At 40.2% G+C, this 23,983-nt stretch overlaps 1 protein-coding gene across 5 annotated transcripts in view; it reads right to left on the reverse strand.

Moving 5' to 3' along the window:
* GBF1 (golgi brefeldin A resistant guanine nucleotide exchange factor 1) overlaps positions 1 to 23,983 on the reverse strand; it is a 4,751,435-nt gene that overhangs the window by 2,082,400 nt on the left and 2,645,052 nt on the right. For all 5 annotated transcript variants that reach the window (XM_044055999.1, XM_044056000.1, XM_044055998.1 and 2 more), the window contains one exon: positions 10,701 to 10,903. In XM_044055999.1, coding sequence (XP_043911934.1) covers positions 10,701 to 10,903 — 203 coding nt within the window. The remainder of the gene's footprint in view (positions 1 to 10,700; positions 10,904 to 23,983) is intronic.

The following is a 23,983-nucleotide window of genomic DNA, read 5'->3' on the forward strand; positions in this document are numbered from 1 at the left end:
AAGGGAGGCTGGGTCAAACTTTGAAGAAGTGCTCTTAAATCCCACAGAGGATTGTGCAGGACCTGATTGCTTTGCTGGGACAGTAGTTGAGGTCTTTGAGGTAAGGTCCAAGCTGGGTATTGAGACAAGTTCCTTAGGATTGGGTACCAGTATTGGTGGGGCCAGTCCGGGGCAATTATTATCATCTTTGGTTTCTCTTGTCTGACTTTTAGTAGGACCTTGGGAAGAAGAGGCAGAGGAGAAAAGGTGTAAACTGATAGGTTTTTCCAAATGAAGGATAGGGCATCCACTTTCCATGCTTGTCTGTGATAAGTCCTTGTGAAGATTCTTTTCAATTGATAATTTTGAGGAGAGGCAAATAGATCTATGTCCGGGCTCCCCCATTTCTTTATCATCATGCTGAAAACTTGTGGCTCTAGTTTCCACTCATGAGGGTCCATAAGGTTTCTGCTTAAATCGTCTGCCAGAGTATTTTGTTTTCCTGGCAGGAATTGAGCTTGAAGATGTATTTGGAAAGTCAAAGCTGTGTCCCACAGTGCCATGGCTAATCTGCAAAGGGGGTATGAGTGTGTGCCCTCCTGCTTGTTTATATACCACATAACCGTGGTGTTGTCCGTCTTTATTAGTAGTTGTCCTGGATGAAGTAAGTCCTTGAAGGCTGTCAGGGCATTTTGAACAGTTAGCATCTCTTTTTGGTTGATATGTAGATGCATTTGTTTTGGGGTCCATATGCCCTGAATGCATCTTCCCACCATGTGGGCCCCCCAGGCATAATCTGATGAGTCTGTTGTTAAGGTTTGGCTGGCAGAGGGTAGATTGAAGGCCCGTCCCATGTTTTGGTGACATGCCTTTGCCCACCATAGAAACTCCTGTTGTAGGCAGGGAATGAGACGAATCATTGTTTCCAGACTGTGACAATGATGACTCCATAAACTTTTTAGGTACCATTGAAGTTTCCTCATATGCAGTCTTGCATATGGAATCAGTATGATGCAGGATGCCATGAAGCCCAAAGCCTGCAGAGTTTGTCTTGCAGATAACTGGGTGTTTGTTGCCATCAGTTTGAAGTATGTAGTCAGCTGTCTTTGTTTGTCTGGCATGAGGTAAGCCATCTGGGCAGTTGTATTCAAGCTTGCACCCAGGAATGCTTTCTTTTGAGAGGGTACCAGTTGTGATTTCTTTTCATTTATTGTGCACCCTAGGCATGTTAGAAGCCTTTTCACAAACAACAGGTGTTGAAGAAGAATGTTCTTGTTCTCTGCTTGAATGAGACAGTCGTCCAAGTAAGGATATATTTGTATACTTCTTTGTCTGCAAAAAGCAATTACTGGTGCCAGGCACTTTGTAAAGACCCTGGGTGCAGTAGATAAGCCAAAGGGTGTTTGTTGCCATCAGTTTGAAGTATGTAGTCAGCTGTCTTTGTTTGTCTGGCATGAGGTAAGCCATCTGGGCAGTTGTATTCAAGCTTGCACCCAGGAATGCTTTCTTTTGAGAGGGTACCAGTTGTGATTTCTTTTCATTTATTGTGCACCCTAGGCATGTTAGAAGCCTTTTCACAAACAACAGGTGTTGAAGAAGAATGTTCTTGTTCTCTGCTTGAATGAGACAGTCGTCCAAGTAAGGATATATTTGTATACTTCTTTGTCTGCAAAAAAGCAATTACTGGTGCCAGGCACTTTGTAAAGACCCTGGGTGCAGTAGATAAGCCAAAGGGCAGTGCAGACAATTGGTAATGCATTAAGCCAGCCTTGAATCTGAGGTATCTTCTGTACGATTGCCTTATTGGGGCATGCAGCTATGCCTCTTTTAGATCTAATGTCACCAGCCAAGCATTCTTGCACAGCATGGGCAGAAGCTGCTGCAAAGTCAGCATTTTGAATTTTGGAAAGTCCAAGTATGTGTTCAAAATCGATAAATCCAGTATTGGCCGCCAGCCTCCCATTATCCATGAGGGACGTAACCTGTTTGTGTGCCTCTGCCCATTGATTTTTTGGCAGATCTGGCCAACCGTTTGCCATTGGCAGAGTATGAAAGTGGAATCTGTATCCCTGTAATACTATGTTTAGCATCCACGTGTCCTTGGTTATTAACTGCTAATTTTGAGCAAAAAGTGCTAATTTTCCCCCTAAGGGTGCTGCCAAAAGGTAAGTGCTTGGTGAAGGCAGAGGGAAGTTATTGGGACTGTTTTCTGTAGGTTTGCACTTTACCTCCTCCAGATTTGGAGGTAGAAGCGCCCCATTGCTTTGACCTGGAAGAATCTTGTGCCTGGTATCTGGAACCCTTAGGGCGTCTGGATTTGCCCCTTTGAGCTCTGTCTGACACAGGAAAGGACCAATTTTTTGTAGGCCAGTATCTACTGAATCTTGATGGCTGCACTTGTAAGAAAGTCTTTTACAGTTTGCATAGACTTAGCTTTGTCTTCCATTTTCTTTTAAACCTCTTCTGCCCTAATACCAAACAGAGTATCATGCTGTAAAGGTGCATCCAGCAATTTAGCTTTAACATGATCAGGCAAATTTTGCTCTTTTAGCCAGGCATGCCTCCTAATCACAGATCCAGTAACTGCGGCCCTGCAGGAGGCATCTAAGGAATCAAAACCACATTGCAAAGTATGCTTTCCAACTTGTTCAGCTGCATGCAATAATTCCTGCAATTCTTTATTTTCTGCACATTCAGAAATCAACATCATTTTCTGTTACAGCAATTCCATAACATGTTGTTAATACTTGAGCATATGAAACTGGCAGTTTAAGGCCCTAATTGCCAAGGTTGCAGATGTATAAACCTTTTTTCCCCATCTATCCAGTGCCCTTGAATCTCTATCAGAGGGGGTAGGATTTTTGGCTGTTGAGGCCTTAACTGCCTTTGGACCCTGTGAAATAGTTTCAGGATCAGCAGCAGGGTTTCTAAATAAAAATTTGTGCGAGTCAGGGACCCTATAATATCTGTCAGGCTTGCTGGGAGCCGGAGGTAAGGAGTCAGGGGTCAAGCTTAACTCCGAAAACACATCATCCACAATGTCTAAAACAGGGGGTATGGCTAAAGGCCTGTGCTGAGGGAGAAGAAGGAAACCCCTGAGCCTCTTTTTTGATTCTGAGAAATCTTGACTCTCCCAGTGAAAATGCTCCCTCAAAGTATGCAAGGTTTCTCCAAATGAATAATCCTCAGGAGGTGATGCAGATGGTATAGACTCCTCTGCATCAGAATCCTCATAGGGAAGTATAGATAATTCCTGATCAGAAGAGGAATCAGAAGAAATAGAAACCTGACCTGAAGATTCATAATCAGTGTCTTGCCTAGGCCTCTTATCAGGGGATGGGAACCCCTGATCAAGGTAATAAGGTCTTCAGCCATTTTGATCATCTGTTTTTTTAGGCATAGAGGCCTGTGCACATGGCTCATGCGTCAGTTTTTTAGTTTTAGAAGTTGCTTTTGTCTTTGGTTTTGCAGCTGTCGTCGGTTTGATATAAAAATGTTGAGGCCTGAATACACACTCAGAAGCCGGTGCCTGCTCAGCGGCTCCGGACCCATCCGAGCGAGATACATCCGTGGGTCCAATACTTTGAGTATCACACGGCGTGCCTGACTCCACATGGGTCTCGGTAGGGGCCTGCGACTCGAATGTAGTGGGAATCAGGGGCTGCGAAAGTGCCTCACTGAGTACCGGCGAACCGGCGACTGGCTCAGGAGAAGCTTCGATGTCGGTTTTGGACCTCGACTGTCTGTCTTTGTCCTTTTCTTTGCATTTTTTATGTACTCCAGTAGTCGGATTGCTATCAGACGAAATTTCTGGGTAGTTAAACCTGTTTCCAAAATACTTTGAGGCAAAAATATACAGACGCTTAATAGTGCTTTGGTTAAATCTAGCACAAAACCAACAGCCAGGCACGTTGTGATCAGGGCCTAGGCAAGGAATACAGTAGAAATGGAAATCCTTATGAGGTATTTGCTTCACACAAGTAATACAATTATTAACTTTTTCTGACATCGGTATGGAGCAAGAAAAAAGTTTCCCCAACGGGGTACTTAGCTTTAGTGAAGACTTTAGTTCTGAAACTCAAATTTGAATATTTCAGGAGTCGGCCGACCGGCACTTGCGAAATGCTTCTGCTTCGGGCACTGCGTGGCAAAAACGACTAAAGAAAATGGCGTCGGCTGCTTGTTTTATACCCCTGATGACCTGACGTCATGGAAAAGGAGACAGCAGCCGACGCAGGACCCAAGACTTTAGAATTCAGGCCGACTGAGGGCAACCTGCCAGCAGATTACCCCAAAAGTAATGACTGCAACAGTGAAACACGAAGAACATCAAACCTGCCTATTTTCTCTGTTCAGACAAAACATATTCAAGAGGAACTCAAGCATTTCAGTTTTTGGATCTAATCACTCATCTTCTCCTAATTAATCTTATTATTATATCATGGAATGCAAATGTTTTCTTTGCTCTACTCATAAAACCCCAGCTTACTCAGTAGAATACTTTCTCTGTATCAAAAGCCCAAAAGAGCAGCAGTATTTTCTTGCATTCTGCTTCTCTCTGGATCTTCATTGTTCTACTGATGTTGTCAAATATTTGCCTCCCCCTCCACAAAACCACACTAACCCATATCTATCAATTTTGGCATCACCTTTCCTACATTCTTTTAGCTATTATAGCAAAGAACTTTACAATCAAGGCTGATATGAAGCTACATCTGATAGGTCTTTGCCACCTTTAGGTATTACAGCCACCAGAGCTTTCTTCCAGGATGTTAGTACTTCTTTTAAAATACTACCGAACAAAACCTTCCAGATCTTTACCACTTTCTTCCATCTGAGCTTCCAAACTTCCACAGAAATGCCATCTATTCCTAGAGACTTTCCTGCAGATTGATTATACATCACCATTTTTGAGCCTCATCTACCTCTAACCATGGCTTACTTAAGTCTTCCATACATATTTCTTTACGGATTTCCACATATCTGCTTTATACAAATTTTCATAAAATATCTGAAATATCTCTAATACCTCCACAGGACCTCTAGTTATTTTTTCTAGTTATAGGTTCCCTAAGCTTTGCAACAATCCTTGCTAATTTCTGTTGCCCAAGTCATTGTGCTAAATGTTTGTGTGCTCTGAAGTTAACAAAGTTGCTCAACAGCAATTGTTTTAAACTCGTGCATATCAAGTTCTAGTCCCCACCTATAAATACTATTCCATACTGAAAGCTGATTTCTCCCAAAATGTTCTTAAGCTCCATAATATCAGTTTTATATGGAATATAAATACATGCCAACAAAATGTCCTTCTCTTGCCAGCAGCACCTTCCTACCACACATCTACTGTTATCTTTTTTTTCTCCTCTTTATCACTAATGAAGCTCATCTAGCAATTAGTACAAGTGCTCCCCCTTTTCGTATGCCCCCAGTATTCTGCTGAATATCCATCCTGAAATTCTCTTTATCAAATTCACATGTTCACTTCTTTCCATGCATCTCCTGTAGCATTGCTATTTGCACTCCTAATTTCTTAATATATTTATTCTTTTCCTTTTTGTATATACCTGCGAGGCCATGCATGCTCTAAAACAATATAGGTAGTGTAACCGTTATAAGTTGTTGTTATTCCCACCTATTATACTTGACAACTTTTTTAAATGTCTATTTCCAGCTTTTGTGTTACATGCACTTACTTATGTTTGTCAGCTTACTCCATTATAAAGTAATTTCTTGTCATCTCCATTTGAACCTATGTCACCACCTTTTACAAGACTTTACTTTAATGAAAACACTCAAAAAAAAAAAAAGCCCTGAACATCCCATAACCTATCAACTTACAACAAACATACAAAAGTATGTACATATTCAAATAATGATGTTCAACCTTTCCAATAGGAACAATTGTCCCAAACTGACAGCTACACCCACAAGCATTATCTAAAGTAAAATTAAAGTTATATGCCATTTCAATTAACAAATTCTGTTGTGGATAACTAGTCCAGTTTCTTCTTTGTGCTTTCATAAAATTAATATTGCCTGTTTCTTTCAGTTTCTCTGGTACAGCAGAATATCTCAGTTCTCTACAGCTCTGCCTCTAACTCAACCATTTTTTTTAAACCGCTCTACTTAAGTAGTCTCATACACAGCTAGCCTCCTTCTACACTTTGACCTCTGATTTTTGCAGTTTTATCAGTTCATCTGATTAGCTGTTTAAAGCCTTTTCCATGTTTCCAGCCATTTTGTTATTTGAGTTGATATACTTCTTCATTGTTTCATTTATGTTAATCAGCTCCAAGAACATCCAGCGTATTTTTTCCTCTAAATTACTGTCAGCCATCTCCTGCATCAAAGCTGGAGCTTGAACTGCTTTTTGCTGAACAACTGGAAGATTCTTCCCCTTCAGTGTTTTCTCTGCACCTTTTCTAGTTTCTTTTCTTTCAGGTTCTCTATTTTTCTACTTTGTTGGCATTCAGACAGTGTATTTACTAGCCAGTAACTAAATTTTACTAAAACTTGTCTCACAATGGGAGAGCTACAAATTAAGCTGTTGATTAGAATGCAGCCATCTGGTAACTCCAGTTTTCTGCTCCTTTTTCAAAGGAAAATGGGGTCAACAGTGTCATTAGTGGCAGGAGCAGCTTCTCCAGGGATGGACACAACATTCTGACAAAACAGGGAAGCCTTCCCTGTTCCCTCTATCAGGACTGATAAGAGTGGTTTCTCCCTTGCCCACTGAGGGAACCCCCAACAACCTTACAGGAAGTGGCTAACCCCTGGTCCACAGTGCTTGTAGATGCTACACCAGAGGGATTCTGGGTAAAAGATGAGTGGTCTGAGGTACAACAAATGGTGACTGCAATGTCCCCTACCTGTGGCTGCAGCAGCTTGCTAGCCTGCTGTGGAGGCAAAGGTTGTTTGTTTAATTTTTATTTTTGTGGCTGGAACAACCGACTGTGGGACCAACAGTTTGTTCCATGGTCAAGCCAGAAATTGATCTTCTTTCCCAAGGAAAACAATCAGCAAATGCCAGTAAAAATAAACAGTCTTTAAAAAGTAACTTTTCCTCCAGACAGACAGTAAAATGCATTTTAAAATGCTATGCCGGCCCCAAAAAGTAAAATAAACAATTTCTCAATAAAAAATGTTTTTCAGTTACTTTAAACAACTTTTAAACTGACAAAAAAAGACCACTTGTGTTTAAATGTAAAGTCTTGTGACAATCTGTTAAAACACACACTCCTAGTTTTAAAAAAAAACTTTCCTGGAGAGGAAAGAATGAATAATAAGCAAAATTATAAGAAGGAAACATTTTTTTTATTCCCAAAAGGGAAAGCAAATGAAAAGCACAAGCTGACTGTTGATCCTTGATAGCCTCAAAGGAGTATACCCTTTGGTGGCAGTAAATGTCTTAAGGGCTTGGCACCTAAACATGTTTAGTCAGCTCCGTTCAAGCTGCTTGCCAGTTTGGGCACATAGAAGGTGCCCTGAAGTTTGGAAGCTGGCCAGCTATTATATCTTTGGCAAGATATAACCCCATACTGCTAAGGCTACTACACCAGTGACCAATATGATGATCATCATATAATCATGTTAGCAAACTAATACAAACTAAACTGACAGTGACTCAACTAAAATCACTGACTGATGAGTTACAATTCAGGGAACTATACTTGATGCGCTTAAAGCTTAAAAGGCTTACATCTGGCTAAGAATAAGGAAGGAGTTTGAGATTACTACCACATATTGTCAAGTTTTATAGTGTTGCAAGGCAACAGACTTTGTTGGCTGACATCTAATGTTTCAGTAAATTGTATATACAGAAATATTCAACATTTTATGCTTCATCCATATATGCTGCCAGGTTTTCCACAACTGCCTTTTTAACTTTGGTCATTCTGTACTCATTCTTTTGGCATGAGGGATTTTATAGTGCTCTATTTGAACTACTATGCATTCAATAACAAAGCGTATTAGCCAGTCTGTCTCCTGTTATGTTCACTGGGTGCTCTACATACATATATTAGCTGTCTTTTAACAGTGTTTTATGCATACATTCTATTGACTGTCAAACTATCTGTCTGCAGCGTCATTTGCCTTGCAGACAAGTCCTAGATTAAAAAGAGTCAGTTTGGACTGTCTGCTTGTAAGGTTAACACACTCAAAGCAAATAACTAAAATCAAATCTAGATCAAGGCAGAGGTTCACTTAGAAGGAAATGCATACATTTCCTAATGGTGGCATAAATGCCCCTATGCCTCTGTGAAATGGGAATCCTGCATCCCCTTAATCAGGTTCCTTTATGCACTGCAGCTTTAAACTGTAGGCACTGTTTAGATGTGGCAACTGAGCCTGGATTAACAGCTACATTTATGTCAACTCTTTATGTTATGTCACCCTGGAATACTTCTATTGGACATTCAAAAGCTCACCAGTGTATTTTGCTGGAGTAGCTAGTGGCGGATTAAAAGATATTAATGTGCAATTATTAAACATTTTCTGAATGAAAATATATGCTAACGAGTAAGGAACTACTTCTAAATAATCTGTTTTACGCTGGAGATTGGAAGTTAATAAATTGCATGAAAAACAAGAGTCTTAAAGGCCCTGGCCATCAGGAATTCCTATTGGGAGTACACTTCTGAAGAGGATGCCTTGTGAATTTTGACTGTAAAACATGAAAGCTGCCTTGTAAATTTTGAATGTATAAAGCTTCTTTTAAGGTAATTTTTGTCTTGTGACAGACTGCAAGTCGATTGCCAAATAAATGTGCAGTTGATTTATGAAAATTTAGTTATTTGAAATGTCAGAGACCTTTTTAGGCAAACAAAAAATGCTCCAGTTAATCTTTGTCTGCTGGTGGCAAGTGAAGAATTTGTTATAGTATCAGTGGCCTGGTAATGAAGGGGCAAGAGATTTTTTAGAAAACAACAATGAAAGTTATTTGTGTACACAGATCTGCATTAAGGCAAGTTAAGTGTAATGTTCTGCAGGGCTTGCTGGTCAGATTAGTAACAGAAAATCTGACTCATTATACCCGGGAATCTGCCTAGCAGTTGGTACAGAAAATGAATGCTCTGAGCTGATAAATGAGCTGCCTCCTGTAGTCAGGATACAGGGTTTGACTCTTCTTATATCCATTTGCCTACTCTGTGACTCTGAAAAAGTAAATTAACCAGATATTGCTCCTGGTTCATCCAAGGAAAAGGGCACCCTGCACAGTAAGTTTACCCTGTTAACATATAAATTATATAGCTTCTTCTCAGTCTATTTTTGTTTTATTTTCATGTGCACCAGCTAGCTATTGTGCCCATACCATGCCCTGTCAAAAAAGGAGCCCGGAGATACTACTTTACATGCCTTTCTAAAACCAGCTTACACATCTGACATTTCTTGCTCCATACATTGCTGGTGTCTAGCTTGTATTATTTTAAGCATTACCTTGCTAGCATGTGAAACTATTCCAACTGTGTAATAATCTGAGCATTCTTTAGCACTGATGTTTTTGGGACTGGAGTATAAGCTGACCTGTTTCAATCTAATGGCCACCGTTGCTTTTTAAATTTGCTGGCAAATTCCAAACACTCACAGTATCACCCTTTGGGATTTTAAACAATTTGGCTGAAATTCCATCCCCTGTTGATGCTTGTTATTAGCAAAACTTGCTAAGGCCCATTTAACTTCACTGCTTAGGATGTCTGGCTCTAGATCAGAGAACATGCCACTGAATGAGTCAGTGATGATACTGGGGCCATTCTGATATAGTTCCTTCCTAGTGTCCTATCTATATAGTTCTTTTCTATATTTCTGTTACTTGTTTTTAATATCCTCTGCTAGGATCCATATATCTTTGCCTTTTATCATGCCTATTTTACCTAGACGTTTCCCTCAATACCAATCCTCTTGGAGATCTGTTTTTTCCCATGATGTTATCTTCTTACAGTTCTTTGCAATAACCATTTAAATCTTCATCTCTTCTTGCTTTTCCCAAACTCTGCATTTAATCTGACACTTTCCATTTCAAATGATTTTTGCTTTCTACCTTTGGTCACTTCTAAAACCTCCACAGACATCCATTTTGCCTTCTTAATATTATTTCAAGTTGGCACATTTTTTATGGCCATTTCCTGGACAACATCACAAACTTTTGTGTCCACAGTGCTTCAAGTGCTACATCTAATACCTTAGAACTGCTATTCACCCCTACTATATATTCACTTTGAAAACTGCTCAGCAGTTATACCTCAGTATTATTAAATTACTCATACTTTCTTTGTGCACATTTAAAAGACATGTTATGTTTGACGTACAAGTTTTAATTATTCTACATTCTGAATTTTTCTTTGCTGTCAAAATTCATCACTTTTATTCTAGTTTCTGTATTATGGCACCAGAACTTTAATCCAGCGATCCATCAGTATTAAAAAACAACACAAATCGCGCACAGAGCTTAAATTTTGTTATATATTACCATGGTATAAAGACATGTTTACCCAGTACAGACATTTTTGAAATTGATCCCATTCTTCCAAAGGTGAAACATAATGTGATAATTTTCAGCTGTACGTTTGCAGAATCAAACAGTCAACAAAACCAATAGCAACCAGACTGAATAACAAACAGCTTGCAAAATCTCCACTAGTAAATTTATCCAACAACAGAACATGATATAATTATGGACACTAATAAACTGAAAAACAAATTAAAAAAGAAATGTCATTTACCCCACAAAACTTTCCAAAAGATCTACATTTCTGCGATCACTTATAAACTCTCCAATCATCTTCTTGTCTAGACGAGGGTTCTCCCTTAGCCACCTGGCTACTTCATTGTTACCCATTGGAGATGTCAAGAGGCCCTTCTCTTGCAAAAACTGGATTCCCTTCTTTGATGCCTGATTAAACTGTTCTGTTCCAGCAATAAGCAGCTGTAAGACAAGTGAACAATATGTTAATGTATTTTTTTTCTGGAAACACACTGCATCTTTAAAAACATTATTTATAAGATAACATGTGCTTGCATTGTATTTAATGTCAACGGGCATCACCAAGTATAGTACTTGAAATGTAAATACTGCAAAACATGGAACAGAAAGTACAGTTGTATTAGTAATTTGCAATAAAAGTAGATGTTTGAGTAGATTCACTGTATCATTTCTCAGTTTTGGGATTCCTGCCTGCAGGTAGCCCAGCCCAGCCCAGCCAGCTGGGCTACCTGCCTGCAGGTAGCCCAGCTGGCTGGCCTGGATTCCACAGCTCTACCTTCCACCAGGACTCAAACAATACCCTTCCCTACCACTATACAAGGATACTGTTGGTACTGGTGGTATAACAGGTGCATAAGCAAATGCCCAAGTGGACCACATGGTAACAGTCCACTATTTCACAGGCCCATCAAATAAGTCCCTAGTCTTCTCCAGGCAGGAAAATTAGGTAAAAGAGGGATGGGGCCTGGTAGGGAAATGAGAAGGATGGTGCAGATAAATGGTTTAGGGTGCCACCCAACACATGGTACAAAGGATGAGAAGTAAGTGGTCCTTGGATTGCAACACTGAATCTATGTGAACCTCTACTTTAATGGCAAGTTCCTAACACGCGTGTACTATGTTCATCAATGTATTCACTGTTGCAGTCCTCACTTTTGGTAGGATTCCCAAAGAATAAGGAAACCCAGTGGTTGGAGACAGTAAATTAGAATAAAAGCCTCAGCAGAGTCAAGTCCTACCCCAGCTCTAGAGGGTACCCCTAAATTTTAGTGCCTGCAGAAAATGTGAACAGAGGTCCAAGTTGCTACTTCCAAAACATCTTGTGTACTGAGTCAACTACAAGAGTGGCTCAAGTAGAGTGGGCTCTGACATGCCCTGGCACAGATATCCCATTAGCTGTCTAATAGTATGGAATGCAATGTGCAAACTGTTTTTTTAAACATCTTTAAATCAGAATTTGCGTAATGGCATAGGTACACACACAAAAGAAAACAAATTGCAGCAAACTTCATTATTTTCATGCAGAATACATATACGTTTTTTTTTTTTTTTTTTTTTTAACAATTATTGTTTATTCCAAAATTACATAACTTGGGCAGTTATTACATTCCTTCGAACCTCTTTCCTCCACCTGTATATTAATCTCATTTATAGTTCATTGGTAAGTACTAGGCTAGCTGCCCTTGCAGGACATTTTAAGCCTAGCTAACTTCCTTCTATTGTGCTCAGATTAACCTTTCCCATTTGGTTTGAGGTTGGCCTTACCCATCCCACAGTTGATAATTATACTTTACCCCTAATGAGAATAAATGGGATCATACCATAGATAACCTGAGGGGACCCATGCATAGGATAAAGTATTTAGGAGCTGGATCTGTCCATTAGTAGTACAGGGAAAAGTCCTGGGGTAACTTTTCTGTATCCCATCCATAAATCTAAGCTGCTCTTGAATATGTACAGGGATGAACTTTGTTTTATGTGGATGGGGAGTCTGTTCCAGAGCAGATCTATCCTCTGTGAGCTATACCTGTCCCTCCAAACCTTTCTCCTGATGTTGCAGAAGAGGTTTAGATCCATAGACTGAGTATTTCTGATGCCATTTGACTTGCTGATGTGCAGTAAATCCATTAGTATTGGGTCAAAGAATGGCTTGTATGCCTGACACAGATCACCACTTTGCATTTTCTAGATACTCAGCGACAGGGCTTTGAGTCAGTCCATGCAAGACATGTTGTTTAAGCCTTGTATCCTTTTAGTACAGCATCTCTGTGGGTGTTTCATTTTCTGCATCTGTTTGGACAGATACATGCCAAAGGGAGCATAATATTCAATGACTGGCCTAATGAGAACCAAGTAAAGTGGGGACAATGACATCCCTGATCTAGACACAATCTATATTGGACAGCGTATATGACAAGGGAAAGACTTTCTTACAACAATGGACACGTGTTGGTCAAAAATTAGGTCACTGTCCACATAAGATCATAAACCCCGAGCAACTACGTCAGCTCTTGGGGGCGTATTGTCATTCTGGTAGTTCCCTGGGGTATATGACTTCCCACAGAATACAATAATGCATTTTTTGGCATTTAGTTTCAGTCCATGGTTTTGGCACCAGTTATAGTTTCATAGGTTGGACTAGGCTATCGGCCCTAGGGCCTATACAAGCCTAGCCATAACAATTCCCTGGATATTTCTTCTTGCAATATGTACTTCCCTGGACCCCTGTCTAGCAGGGCGACTGACGTGATCCCCGGGATGAATTTCCTGACTCCCATCCAACCGTCAAGCTTCCTTTTGAAGAGCGCCAAGAGGCACTCTGCTTGACATGTATGGGCAGTCTATTGCATAGTATGGGGAGTCTCTGTGTCAGGAACCTATCCCTCCAGCATGTTTTGTTCATTGTGATGACAAGGTTTAGATCACTGGAGCATGTGGCTCTGAGGGACTGGGATTTCTTTAACTGGAGCATGTCCAACAACTCAAGGTCAAACCTATTTATTTTATTCTATTTAAATAAATAAATAAACCTCTTTATTTATTTTGTTTATTCGGGACAAACCTTCCTGTAGATTGGGAGATTCAATAACAGCTCCTAGCTTACAGTCATTTGCAAACGTAGTCATCAAGAGACCTTTGTTATTGACTGCTTCTTCAGAGAAGTACATGCCAAACCAGGAGAGGTCCCAGCATAGTACCCAGGGGACTCCAATGGTGATGGATCATTTTGTGGAGGTAACTTCCCTTTACTGATTTCCGGTGTCCTTTCAATGATCCAGTTGACAATCCAGCAGGTGACACTGGGGGTTATTCCCAGTTTACTTAGCTTTTCTACTGTGCGTGAGTGGGAAATTGTGTCAAAAGTCTTGGCCAGGTCATGGTATGTGGTGTGTACCATTTTGCTTTTTGTCCATTGCTTTGGTCAACTTGTCAAAAATATCCCCCAGGTTTAGAAAGCATGATCTGCCCTTGACAAATCCAAACTGAGGCAGGTCCAGTATTTTGAGCTTCCCTATGTCTTGACTGATGAATTCCATTAAAAGCCTTTCTATGGTGTTGCATATGAGGTTAGTGAAACGTATGGGTTTGTAATTGCTTGGGTCTGTGGAAGGTCATCCATTATGCAGGGGAATGACTGAAGTTGTTCTCCCATTCACTTGGCACAAAAACTGTATGGAGGCTGAGACTGAACAGTGTTGTTAAGGGTGCAGCTAAATCGTGCTTCAGGCTATTTAAGAAGCATCCAGGAATACTGTCAGGACTCACTGATGAGTATTTTCAGCTTTTGATAGCACTTTTAGGACTTGGTCTTGTGTGATAGCTGGAGGCAAGACAGTTTCAGGTATCCCAAAAAAAAAATCCAAGCAAACCAGTCCAGGAAAGGAGGATTTAATGCCAAGAGGTTAAAACACAAAATAAAACGCACATTGATTGGTTGGTGGGTGTAAGAAGCTGTATTAGCTGAGTCAGCTGGCCTATGAGTTCCATCAGGTTGTTCGTTTCTCTTTCACCAGCCTCCATACCTCCTAAATGGACCGGAAAGATACCCCTCCTGACTAAAACCAATAATCACAAAAAAAGGGGTAAAGCCTTAGAAAATGTCTCTAGTAATCCCAAAAAAATCCAAGCAAACTTGTCCAGGAAAGGAGGATTTATTGTCAAGAGGCTAAAACACACACACACACACACACACACACACACACACACACACACAAAAAAAAAACACACATTGGTTGGTAGGTCTAAGAAGTTATATTAGCTGAGTCAGCTGGCTTATGAGTTCCCTCAGGTCATTCGTTTCTCTTTCGCCAGACTCCATACCTCCTAAACAAACCGGAAAGATACCCCTTCAAGACTAGTTTCAGGATATCTTCAAACTCAGTGTAGGTAACAGTTCATAATCAGCTCAGCCAATTGCTGCATTGTGCTTTTGAAATGACGAACATAACCAAAAAATACCTTGTGACTAACTTTGGCTTAGGTAGCTATTTTAGCCTCAAACTTGACTTTTGTTGATTTTATTAAGCTCTTGAGTGGTTCATTACAGTGACAAGGGCTCTAGCATTCTGGGAATTACTCTTCTTACTTTTATTATAAAGCTTGTTGGTAGGCTTCCACCATGTTTTTTTTTTCCTGGGGTTTTCCCTGCACTTGTTCCTAAGGGATACAACTACATCTATGCAGTAGGATTATATGCTGGTATAGTGTGGTGGTGTACTTTTCTGATTATTTAGTGGAGTTCACTGAGTTTTTTTTGGCTTAAAGAAATTTCTAAACGAACTTGGGTGGAAGGGATCTCTGGTTTAAATTTTATTTCAAAGGAGACTGTTTTATGGTCAGATGGTGCAAGATGCTCTCATATTAGTAAGGACAACATCCAAGATGTTATTCCCCTTAGTGGGTACTTTGACTAATTGTCCCACAGCATTTGCACTGACAAAGTCCAGGAATCTCTGTGCTTGTACATTAGTGGTAATGTAGGTTTCCCAGTCTATAGCTGGACAGCTTAGATCATCTAGGGAAATGGTACTGGGTTTAAAACCGAGTGATTCTAATTCCTGTTGATAGGCATTGTGGCTTTCTTATGTCATACAGGGAATCCTACAGCTAGCTCATACATGGTTTGGGACCCTCCTGCAGGTTATATGGACATGAACAAACACTAGTACATTATGCTGCTTTACCAGCCTTGATGCTAGTCTCTTCTGGAAGTAGATTGAGACACCTCTACCTTTTTTCACCTTCTGCACACTAGCTGGTCTAAACATGTGGAAGACATTATTGCCCTGCATAGCCACAGGGCTCTCTGCTATTTACACCATGTCTCAGTCACTACACAGATGTCAATGTCCTCCAGGGCAAGAAGGGCTTGTAGGGAGTGTAGTTTCTTGTTTAGGCTCCTAGCATTCATTAGTGAGACTGTCATATTTTCCTTTGCTTGTTTTGTTATGTTGGTAGATTTATCAGTTTGGCATTACCTAAAAAGGCACAGGCAGACAAATATTGGACCCACTTTGAATGATACCAAAAATTAAGCCAATTATTGACTGTTCATATTGTGGTATCATCCTTGGAGCATGCAGACTGTTGCTCAATGCTAGGCTCATACCTACCTTGGACACACAAAGTTCCATCATTTCTCTCTTCATACAGTCCAGGGAGGTAACACCTCAAGTCAATACCACCAGTATGAACTATGATAGCATCATACTGGTACTTGCTATTCAAGGACTTCAGTGCATGCATGATCTGATGGACCCTGGCACCAGATTAGCAATTAACTATCACTGTCTTCTTGCTCAGCCTAATAAGAGGCATATCTGTATGTCTTACAATGAGGTCACCTATATCAAGAATATTTGGGTTGGATCAATGTCTGCCTTATTAGCTCAGCATCTGGAATTTGGGACTCCAAGTGCTACGTGAGAAGGTAGGCTTAACCTACCAAGTGTGCTCTGTGCCTTTGTTGTGTTTTGGAGGTCTTTAAGGTTTAGGCAAGTTAATCTATAGAACTTCAGCATATGATGGATTACATGTATTATGATGGCCTTGGAGAGGCGTGATCTGTGGTGTACTGCTGACAATTTTAGTGACTCGTTTTACTATGTGTAAGTTACAAAATGCAGGTTTAACAGCAAAAAAAGTTATAAAAAAGTTATGTACTGACAATACGTGTTGTCCATTTTCATTCTTCATCAAAAATTGGGTTAGGATCTGACTCAGCCACTGCTTCCAGATCATAAAATAGTTCCTCCCTTTACAAATAATGCCCCAGCCACCTAACATACCCCAGATCTAGTTTGCTGCCCACAGATTTATACAGCAATGGAAATTATAAAAAGAATAGAAGCTGGAGCTTAAACAAGGAACAAAGGTTCCTCCAATAATCTTCAGTTTATCCAGGAGTAAAACAAGGATGGAGTAGGTGGGTGGGAAGTTGAGGAGGAATGAAAATGGACAACACAGATGGAACGTTCTGGTGAGTACATATTTTTTATCTGATGTCATTTTTATTCATTCCTCAACAACTGGGAAAGAGTCTCCAGCTATCTATACCCCGGGAGGACTCTAAGGAAGGATATTCCGGAGTAGAGCAGAGCCAAAGGTTGCTCTTCTCCTAGAGACCAGATCCAATTTTCAATGAGCAATAAACATATCTAGATTAGCCCAAGCTGCAGCTGCATCATAATCATCCAAAGAAATTATAGGTAAAAAGGCTGACGAAATCAACACAGACCCCATGGAATAGGCTCTTGGATGCTTTAGTAAAGGCAAACCCACATTTTCATAAACAAAGGTAATGCGGATCAGTCAACCATTTGGCCAAGGTCACTTTAGATACTGGCTTGCCTAGTTTTGAACCAGAAAAGAAAATAAACAATTGTTCAGATTTTCTCAACTCTTTGGTTCTATGAAGGTATTAGAGTAACTGCCTGTGGACATCCAAAAGATGCAACATATACTCCTTTGTTTGAAAAGTTAGGAAAGAAGACTAGGAGGCTGATGACCTGATTACTATTAGATTCTGACACCACCTTTGATAAAAAGGAAGAACTGGTCCATAAAAATTAAACAGGGAGGTTTAGAAGACAGTACTTGAAGTTCAGACAATCTTCTGGCAGAAGTGATAACCAGGAAAACAGTTTTCCAGGCCAAAAATTTCAGATCAGACTTAGTTGATGATTCAAAAAGGGGTTGATTCAAGGCCTGAAGAACAATATTTAGATAACACTGAACAGTATAACCATACGATCTTGGGAGGTTACTAGGCTATCGACCTAGAGGTCATTTCAAGTCAGTAATGAGATGAAATGGCAGAAGCATGGACTTTTATGGAAGAAAATGATAGGCCCTTGTGAAACATCTCAGTTAAGTATTGCAGAATCTGAGGAATATTGGGCATTGCTGTGCTTATTCCTTGTGATTGGTTCCAGGCACAGAATCTTTTCAATTTGTCAGCATAAGATTTTCTAGTAATAGGCCTTCTAGCCACCAAAATGACATCCATCAATGGTTTGCTGAGGGATGCCAAGGGTGAAATTAGTTGATTAGCTACGCTGCAAGATTCAAAGTTTGGAACTGAGTGTGCAGAATTTGGTAGTTCTGCTGAGACAGTAGGTAAGGTGTCTGAGGCAGGTGCCACGGAGGAAGGTGCGACACACTGCGCAGGAGTGGGTACCAGTGTTGGCGAGGCCAGTCTGGAGCAATCAGAATCATTTTTGGTTTGTCCTGTTTGACTTTTAGTAGAACTCTGAAGAGCAGAGGCAGAGGGGGAAAAGCATAGACTGATAGGTTTTTCCAGCTGAATGATAGAGCATCCACTTTCCAAGCTTTTTTGAGATTAATTCTTGTGCAGAATTTGTCTAATTGCCTCTGAACATCAAAAAGGTGAAGCATATATTAACCCTTATTTGTAAAGTTTAAGTGTAAAGGTGATATAGGAGATCCTGAGTGAGTTCCAGTATCCATGGAGGACATTTCAAATGACACTAGAGGAAGGAGAAGCATACCTGTTTAGGCCAAAAAGGGGCAATGTGGATGAATGAGCTGTTCAGCCCAAATAAAAAATATTTTCCATTTGCTTCTACAGACTTTCTTGGTGGAGCCCTTTTGAGAGGCCAAGGTAATATTACAAACTGGGGAAGCAAGCACAGACTGTCTATCACTGAAGTGGAGAAACCATTCGGTCAGCTTGAGGGTGTGGAGATTGGGATGTTGAATTCCTGATGGTGATATAGGAGATCCTGAGTGAGTTCCAGTATCCATGGAGGACATTTCAAATGACACTAGAGGAAGGAGAACCATACCTGTTGAGGCCAAAAAGGGGCAATGTGGATGAATGAGCTCTTCAGCCTGCTTGCTTGCTGTAAGAACTTTGGAATCAGAGAAAGAGGAGGGTAGGCACAGAGGAGACCCAGGGGCCAATCATGAATCACAGCATCCCTCGGTGACTCCACTAGATGGTGGATCAGAGCAAAGTACTTGCTGCACTTGTTGTTGAGGAGAGAGGCAAAAAGGTCGCAGCAGGACTGGCCCCAGTGGCTGAAGATCATATTTGCTACTGACTGACTGAAGGACAACACGTGAGGAATTAGAATGGATCTCCTAAGTCTGCCTACCAGCGTGTTGGTTTTCCCCGGTATATGCGCTGCAATGAGAAAGTGGTCTGAAGAGATTACCCATTCTCAGACTCTTATGGCCTCTTTGCACAGTGGATAGGAAAGGGTTCCTCCTTGTTTGTTGATGTACCAGACTACAGACATGTTCTCTGTGTGGACTGCAATAGTCCCTAGACGGAAAACATCCTGAAAGGCTTCCAACCCTAGAAGAACCACTCTCATCTCTAGGACATAGATATGCAACTTGGTCTCTGAGGGGGGCCACATGCCTTGGACCATCTTTCCAGGGAATAACCCCTCCCCCAATTGTGAAGCATCCATACTCACCATGGAAATTGGAGGAAAAAAGAACGGCTTTCCCAAAAACAGGTTATCAGACTGGATCCACCAGCAAACATGGCAAACATGGCATTTGCAGACTGGAGTGAGTCCTAAGGGAAAAGATAAAGGCTGGTAAAGAATGGACCACTGTACTGCCAAGGTCCAATGAAGTATTCGCATAAAGAATCTTGTTACATGAACTAGAAGACTGTCAGATGACACTGATCCAAGAGCTTGGAATACTAGCTTTGCTGGAGGGGACGGATAAAACAGTAACACCCCCCACCTGATTCCTCAATGATGTAATTTGAAGAAGATTTAAGGATGCCACTTGAGTCATCGTATTTGGTTGAGTTCCTATAAATTCCAGAGACTGCACAGGAATTGGGCTCGATTTGGCATGGTTTATCGAGATCTCTAAAGTGCTGGAAATCTGGAGCAAATAATCCCTGGATTGTAGAAGTTGATGCTTGGATGGGGCAGTGAAGAGCCAATCTTTAAGATACACAAACACCTGGTATCCTCGGAGTCTCAAGTCAGCTGCCACGAGGACTTCCAAGATGGCTGCACATTGAGTAACAGCTTAATTCTAGCTCTCCCAGTGCAAAAACAGAAACTCAGCAGAGAAGGCCAGTAGACTTGCGTTTATGGGTAAATTTCAGTAACTGGCTAGTAAGGATACTGCCTGGATGCCACGAAAAAAGAAATATAAAGGATCTGGAAAAAAATCAGCTACAAAAAGTGAGGAAGAAACACTGACTGCAGAAAGTTCTGCAGCTGTTCACCTAAAAGTAAAGCAATCTTCAGACATGAATTCCAGTAACCTACAGGAAGATACAAGACAGCTAAAAAGACCTGGTTTAAATAAAAAAAACACTGATGGGGGATATCAACGCAAACAACAAAAGGCTGGGAAAAATGGAAGAAGCTTTAAACAGATATACAGATGAGGTGATAAAAAGCTGCAAAACTCAGAGGTCGAAATGAAGTAAAGGCTGGCTGAATAGGAAACTGCTCAGGAAGAGGTATTTTAAAACATAATAGAATTAAAGAACAGAGCATGTAGGGAAAACTTGAGATTTTCAGCTATATCAGAAAAGCTGGAAGGAACACACTGCATTAATTTTCTGAAAGCACAAAAAAGCAAATGTACTGGTATTCCACAGCAGGAATTATTAGTTGAAAGGGAATATTGTGCGCATGCTTCAAACCTGGCTATGAAAAAACAACCTACACCTTTAATACTAAAAATGCAATACTACCAGTAGGAGGAGTGGATTCTGACAAAACTGTGAATGAAGCACAAAGCACTAACAGTGGAGACAGCACAGTGTTTCTGGAGAATGATAACTCATTGCACACCAGACAGAAGAGGAGCAACTTTATTCTAATACACAGGGAATGTCGAGAAGCAGGTGTGAGATTCAAACTGCTGTACCCAGCTGTCTTCAAGGTATTCTTCCCTGGAGGGAATAAATAATTTTTTGATGAAGAACATGCTAAGGAGGTAAAAAAAGAAGTTATGTACTCACTATAATGTTCCATGTTTGTTGCCCCTCTCACCTTCATTCTTCGCTGGTTGGGTTCAGGACCGAGAATCTGTTCCAACTCGGTCTATACTAAAGCTCAAGAGCTTCCACTGGGTCGAGGCAATACCCTATCCCATCAAGCTTAGGGAGATTACCCAGATCTTGTTTGCAAATACTGAGCAGAGTAACACTTATACACATATAATAGTACATAGATAAACATGTGCCACCTAGGACTAAGAAGAAAATCAGAGAACATGAGTTCCAAATCCAAAAAAGACCTCTTGATCCTCCAGGATCGAAGGTTGGGGGATGGAGGGTGGGACGCAAGAGTGAAGCCGAGATGGACAACAAACATGGAATGTTATGGTGAATACATAACTTCTTTATGTTATGTTGTCCTATCTCGCCTTCATTCTTTGCTGGTTGGAACAGCATCCCCAGCACCTTCTTTCTTGGGTGGCTCACGGGAACAAACTCTTCACAACAGTGGATCCAAAGGAAGTCCTGTTCCAGGAGGCCAAGTCTACTTTGTAATGAATGATAACGGTATGAGGTTTTAGCCACATTGCTGCAACACAAATTGAGTCCATAGGTAGCCTAGCCTGAAAGGGGGTCTATATTAAAACGATGAAAGCTGAATACGGAAATATGGAAATGTAGAAAATCAGAACGCCGATCGAATTTCCAGAAGCAACACGCCATACAAGTAAGTTAAAGCCAACTAAACAAACCTAATTGTAAAACACCTCCCTACTTATATATACCAACTACGAGACCGCACTACAGTGGGGAAAAGGATATATTTCCTCATTCTCACGATCGCCCTTGCTGGCCAAGGAAATTTGTTCTGCGTTCTGACTTTCGATGTTTCCGTAGTTCACTGTTTTCGTAGATTGACGTCTGTGTGTTGACGCAATTGCATTCGTGGATTTCAGCTTTCGTGATTTTAATATAGACCACCGGAAAGGCAGATGAGGTTGCAATGGCTCTTGTTGAATAACCTTTTATTTTTCCAGGCAATTGTCTGTTTTGGGAAGTATATGAACAAGTGATGGCATCAGTAAGCCACTCTGACAGGGCGACTTGATATTGGGGAATCCCTTCTTTTTATCTGAAAAGGATACAAACAATTGATCAGATTTCCTGAATTCTTTCATCCTGTTCAGGTAGAAACGTAATTGCGTGTGTACATCTAATTGGTGTCACTTATATTCTGCCTTGTTGCCATAGTTTGGGAAGAAATTAGGTAGGTCAATAGACTGAATCAAGTTTGTCTTGGAGCAAACTTTGGGTAGGAATGACGGATTAATTCCCAGGAAAACTGTCTTTATGGATAACTAAGTAGGGGGGACGTATAGACAATCCTTGGAGTTCTGATACCTGCCAAGCTGACGTGATGGCGACCAAGAAGACTGTTTTCCATGTTAGGAACTTCAGATGACAAGATGAAGCCGGTTCATATGGAGGCAGGATTAGAGTAGACAATACCACATTGAGGTCCCAAGGAACTGGTGGTTCTTTTACTGGGGGCCTTAGCAAAAAGGTACTTCTCAAAAAGGCCTTGCACAGTCTATGAGAAAATAATTTTGAATCCTATTTTTCCAGTATGGTACTTATCAAAGTAAAAATTAAAAAAACGAACCAAAACTCTAATGGCACAGTGGAAACAGGCACAAACTAAGCCCAATAATAAAACTAAGTAATTAATGAAGCACTTTTCGTTATTGTAGATACATTAACTTCATCAGATAACATTTGAAAATTTTTTCAACCACATTTAAATAAAGTCTTTAAAACATCATATGACATCAAGCCAACCAGAAAGGTGCACTTGAGAAAATCACAATGCAGAACACAAAATTAAAGGGATACAAGTCTCAAAACATTACTGTCAAATGCTGTAGCGTAATTAAATGAAACTTTAAATCTTATCACTGCACTACTTTTAAGTCTAATCATTTTAAACAGTTTTAACCAGTTTAACAACTATTTGTCAACAACAAAATTATACATACGGCTAGGTAATTCATCAACGCTGACTGTAATTTTCACTCTCTTTAGATATTAAAACAAATTTTACCTCCTCAAACTTTTAAGTTTTAACAGGCACAAAATATTACATGCCTCATTTAGTCCAGGGTTACTAAAGGCATTTAATACTGCCAATATAGTTCTAGCTCTTCAAGTTGTAATAAAACTGGACCTTCTCTTACATCCACTTGTACTTGATCAATTGCTTTAAAAGAAAAAAAAGTGTGCCCTTCATATATTTGAGTGTGTCTAGCCAGGGCTTTAAAAGAAAAAGTGTGCCCTTCATACATTTGAGTGTGTCTAGCCAGGGAATTGTCCATCTTTTTCTTATCAATAGCGTACATGTGCTCGTATATTCTGTCACGTAATCTACGTTCGGTTTTGCCTACATAAAACCCTGTACATGATTTACACTTAGCCAGGTACACTACAAATATTGAGTTACATGTTAATTTAAGGTTAAGGTAGTACTACTTATTATTCACTATGAACATCCTTCCTATCTCAATCAATTTACAAAATCTACACATACCACAGGGTAACATACTGGCTTTCCTGTCTATTTGTTTGTGGTGATTACTTTCCAACAAGTTTTAAGGTTGCTACCTCTCCTGAATACTGTGTTTGGTGAGATCCCAAATTTTTCTACCAAGAATTTGTCATTTATTATTAGTTCCCAATTTTTAAAAATGATATAGGTAACTAAAGGACTATCCAAATTGTAAGTAGTAATAAAACTGCTTCTATAGTTAAATGAAGTTCTTGGTTTGGGTGATATTGTATTGTGTCCAGACAGTGTATCGATTGTATAATCAAATTCAACACGTCTCTAAATAGTGAACACCTTTGTACAAAATAGGAGTGATAATTCCGTTGTGCTTTTATATCAAACTTCCTCAACTAAAGCATTTATTAACTCAACTAGATAGCCATGTTTCAAAGACATACCGCTCAAACATGCACATTAAACTGAAAAATCAGACTAAAGTGATACCATTCTAGCTGCTCTTATTCGACCA

Source organism: Protopterus annectens, chromosome 14.part0 (genome assembly GCF_019279795.1).
Source record: "Protopterus annectens isolate FY-2018-M chromosome 14.part0, PAN1.0, whole genome shotgun sequence".
Classification (NCBI taxonomy): domain Eukaryota; kingdom Metazoa; phylum Chordata; order Ceratodontiformes; family Protopteridae; genus Protopterus; species Protopterus annectens.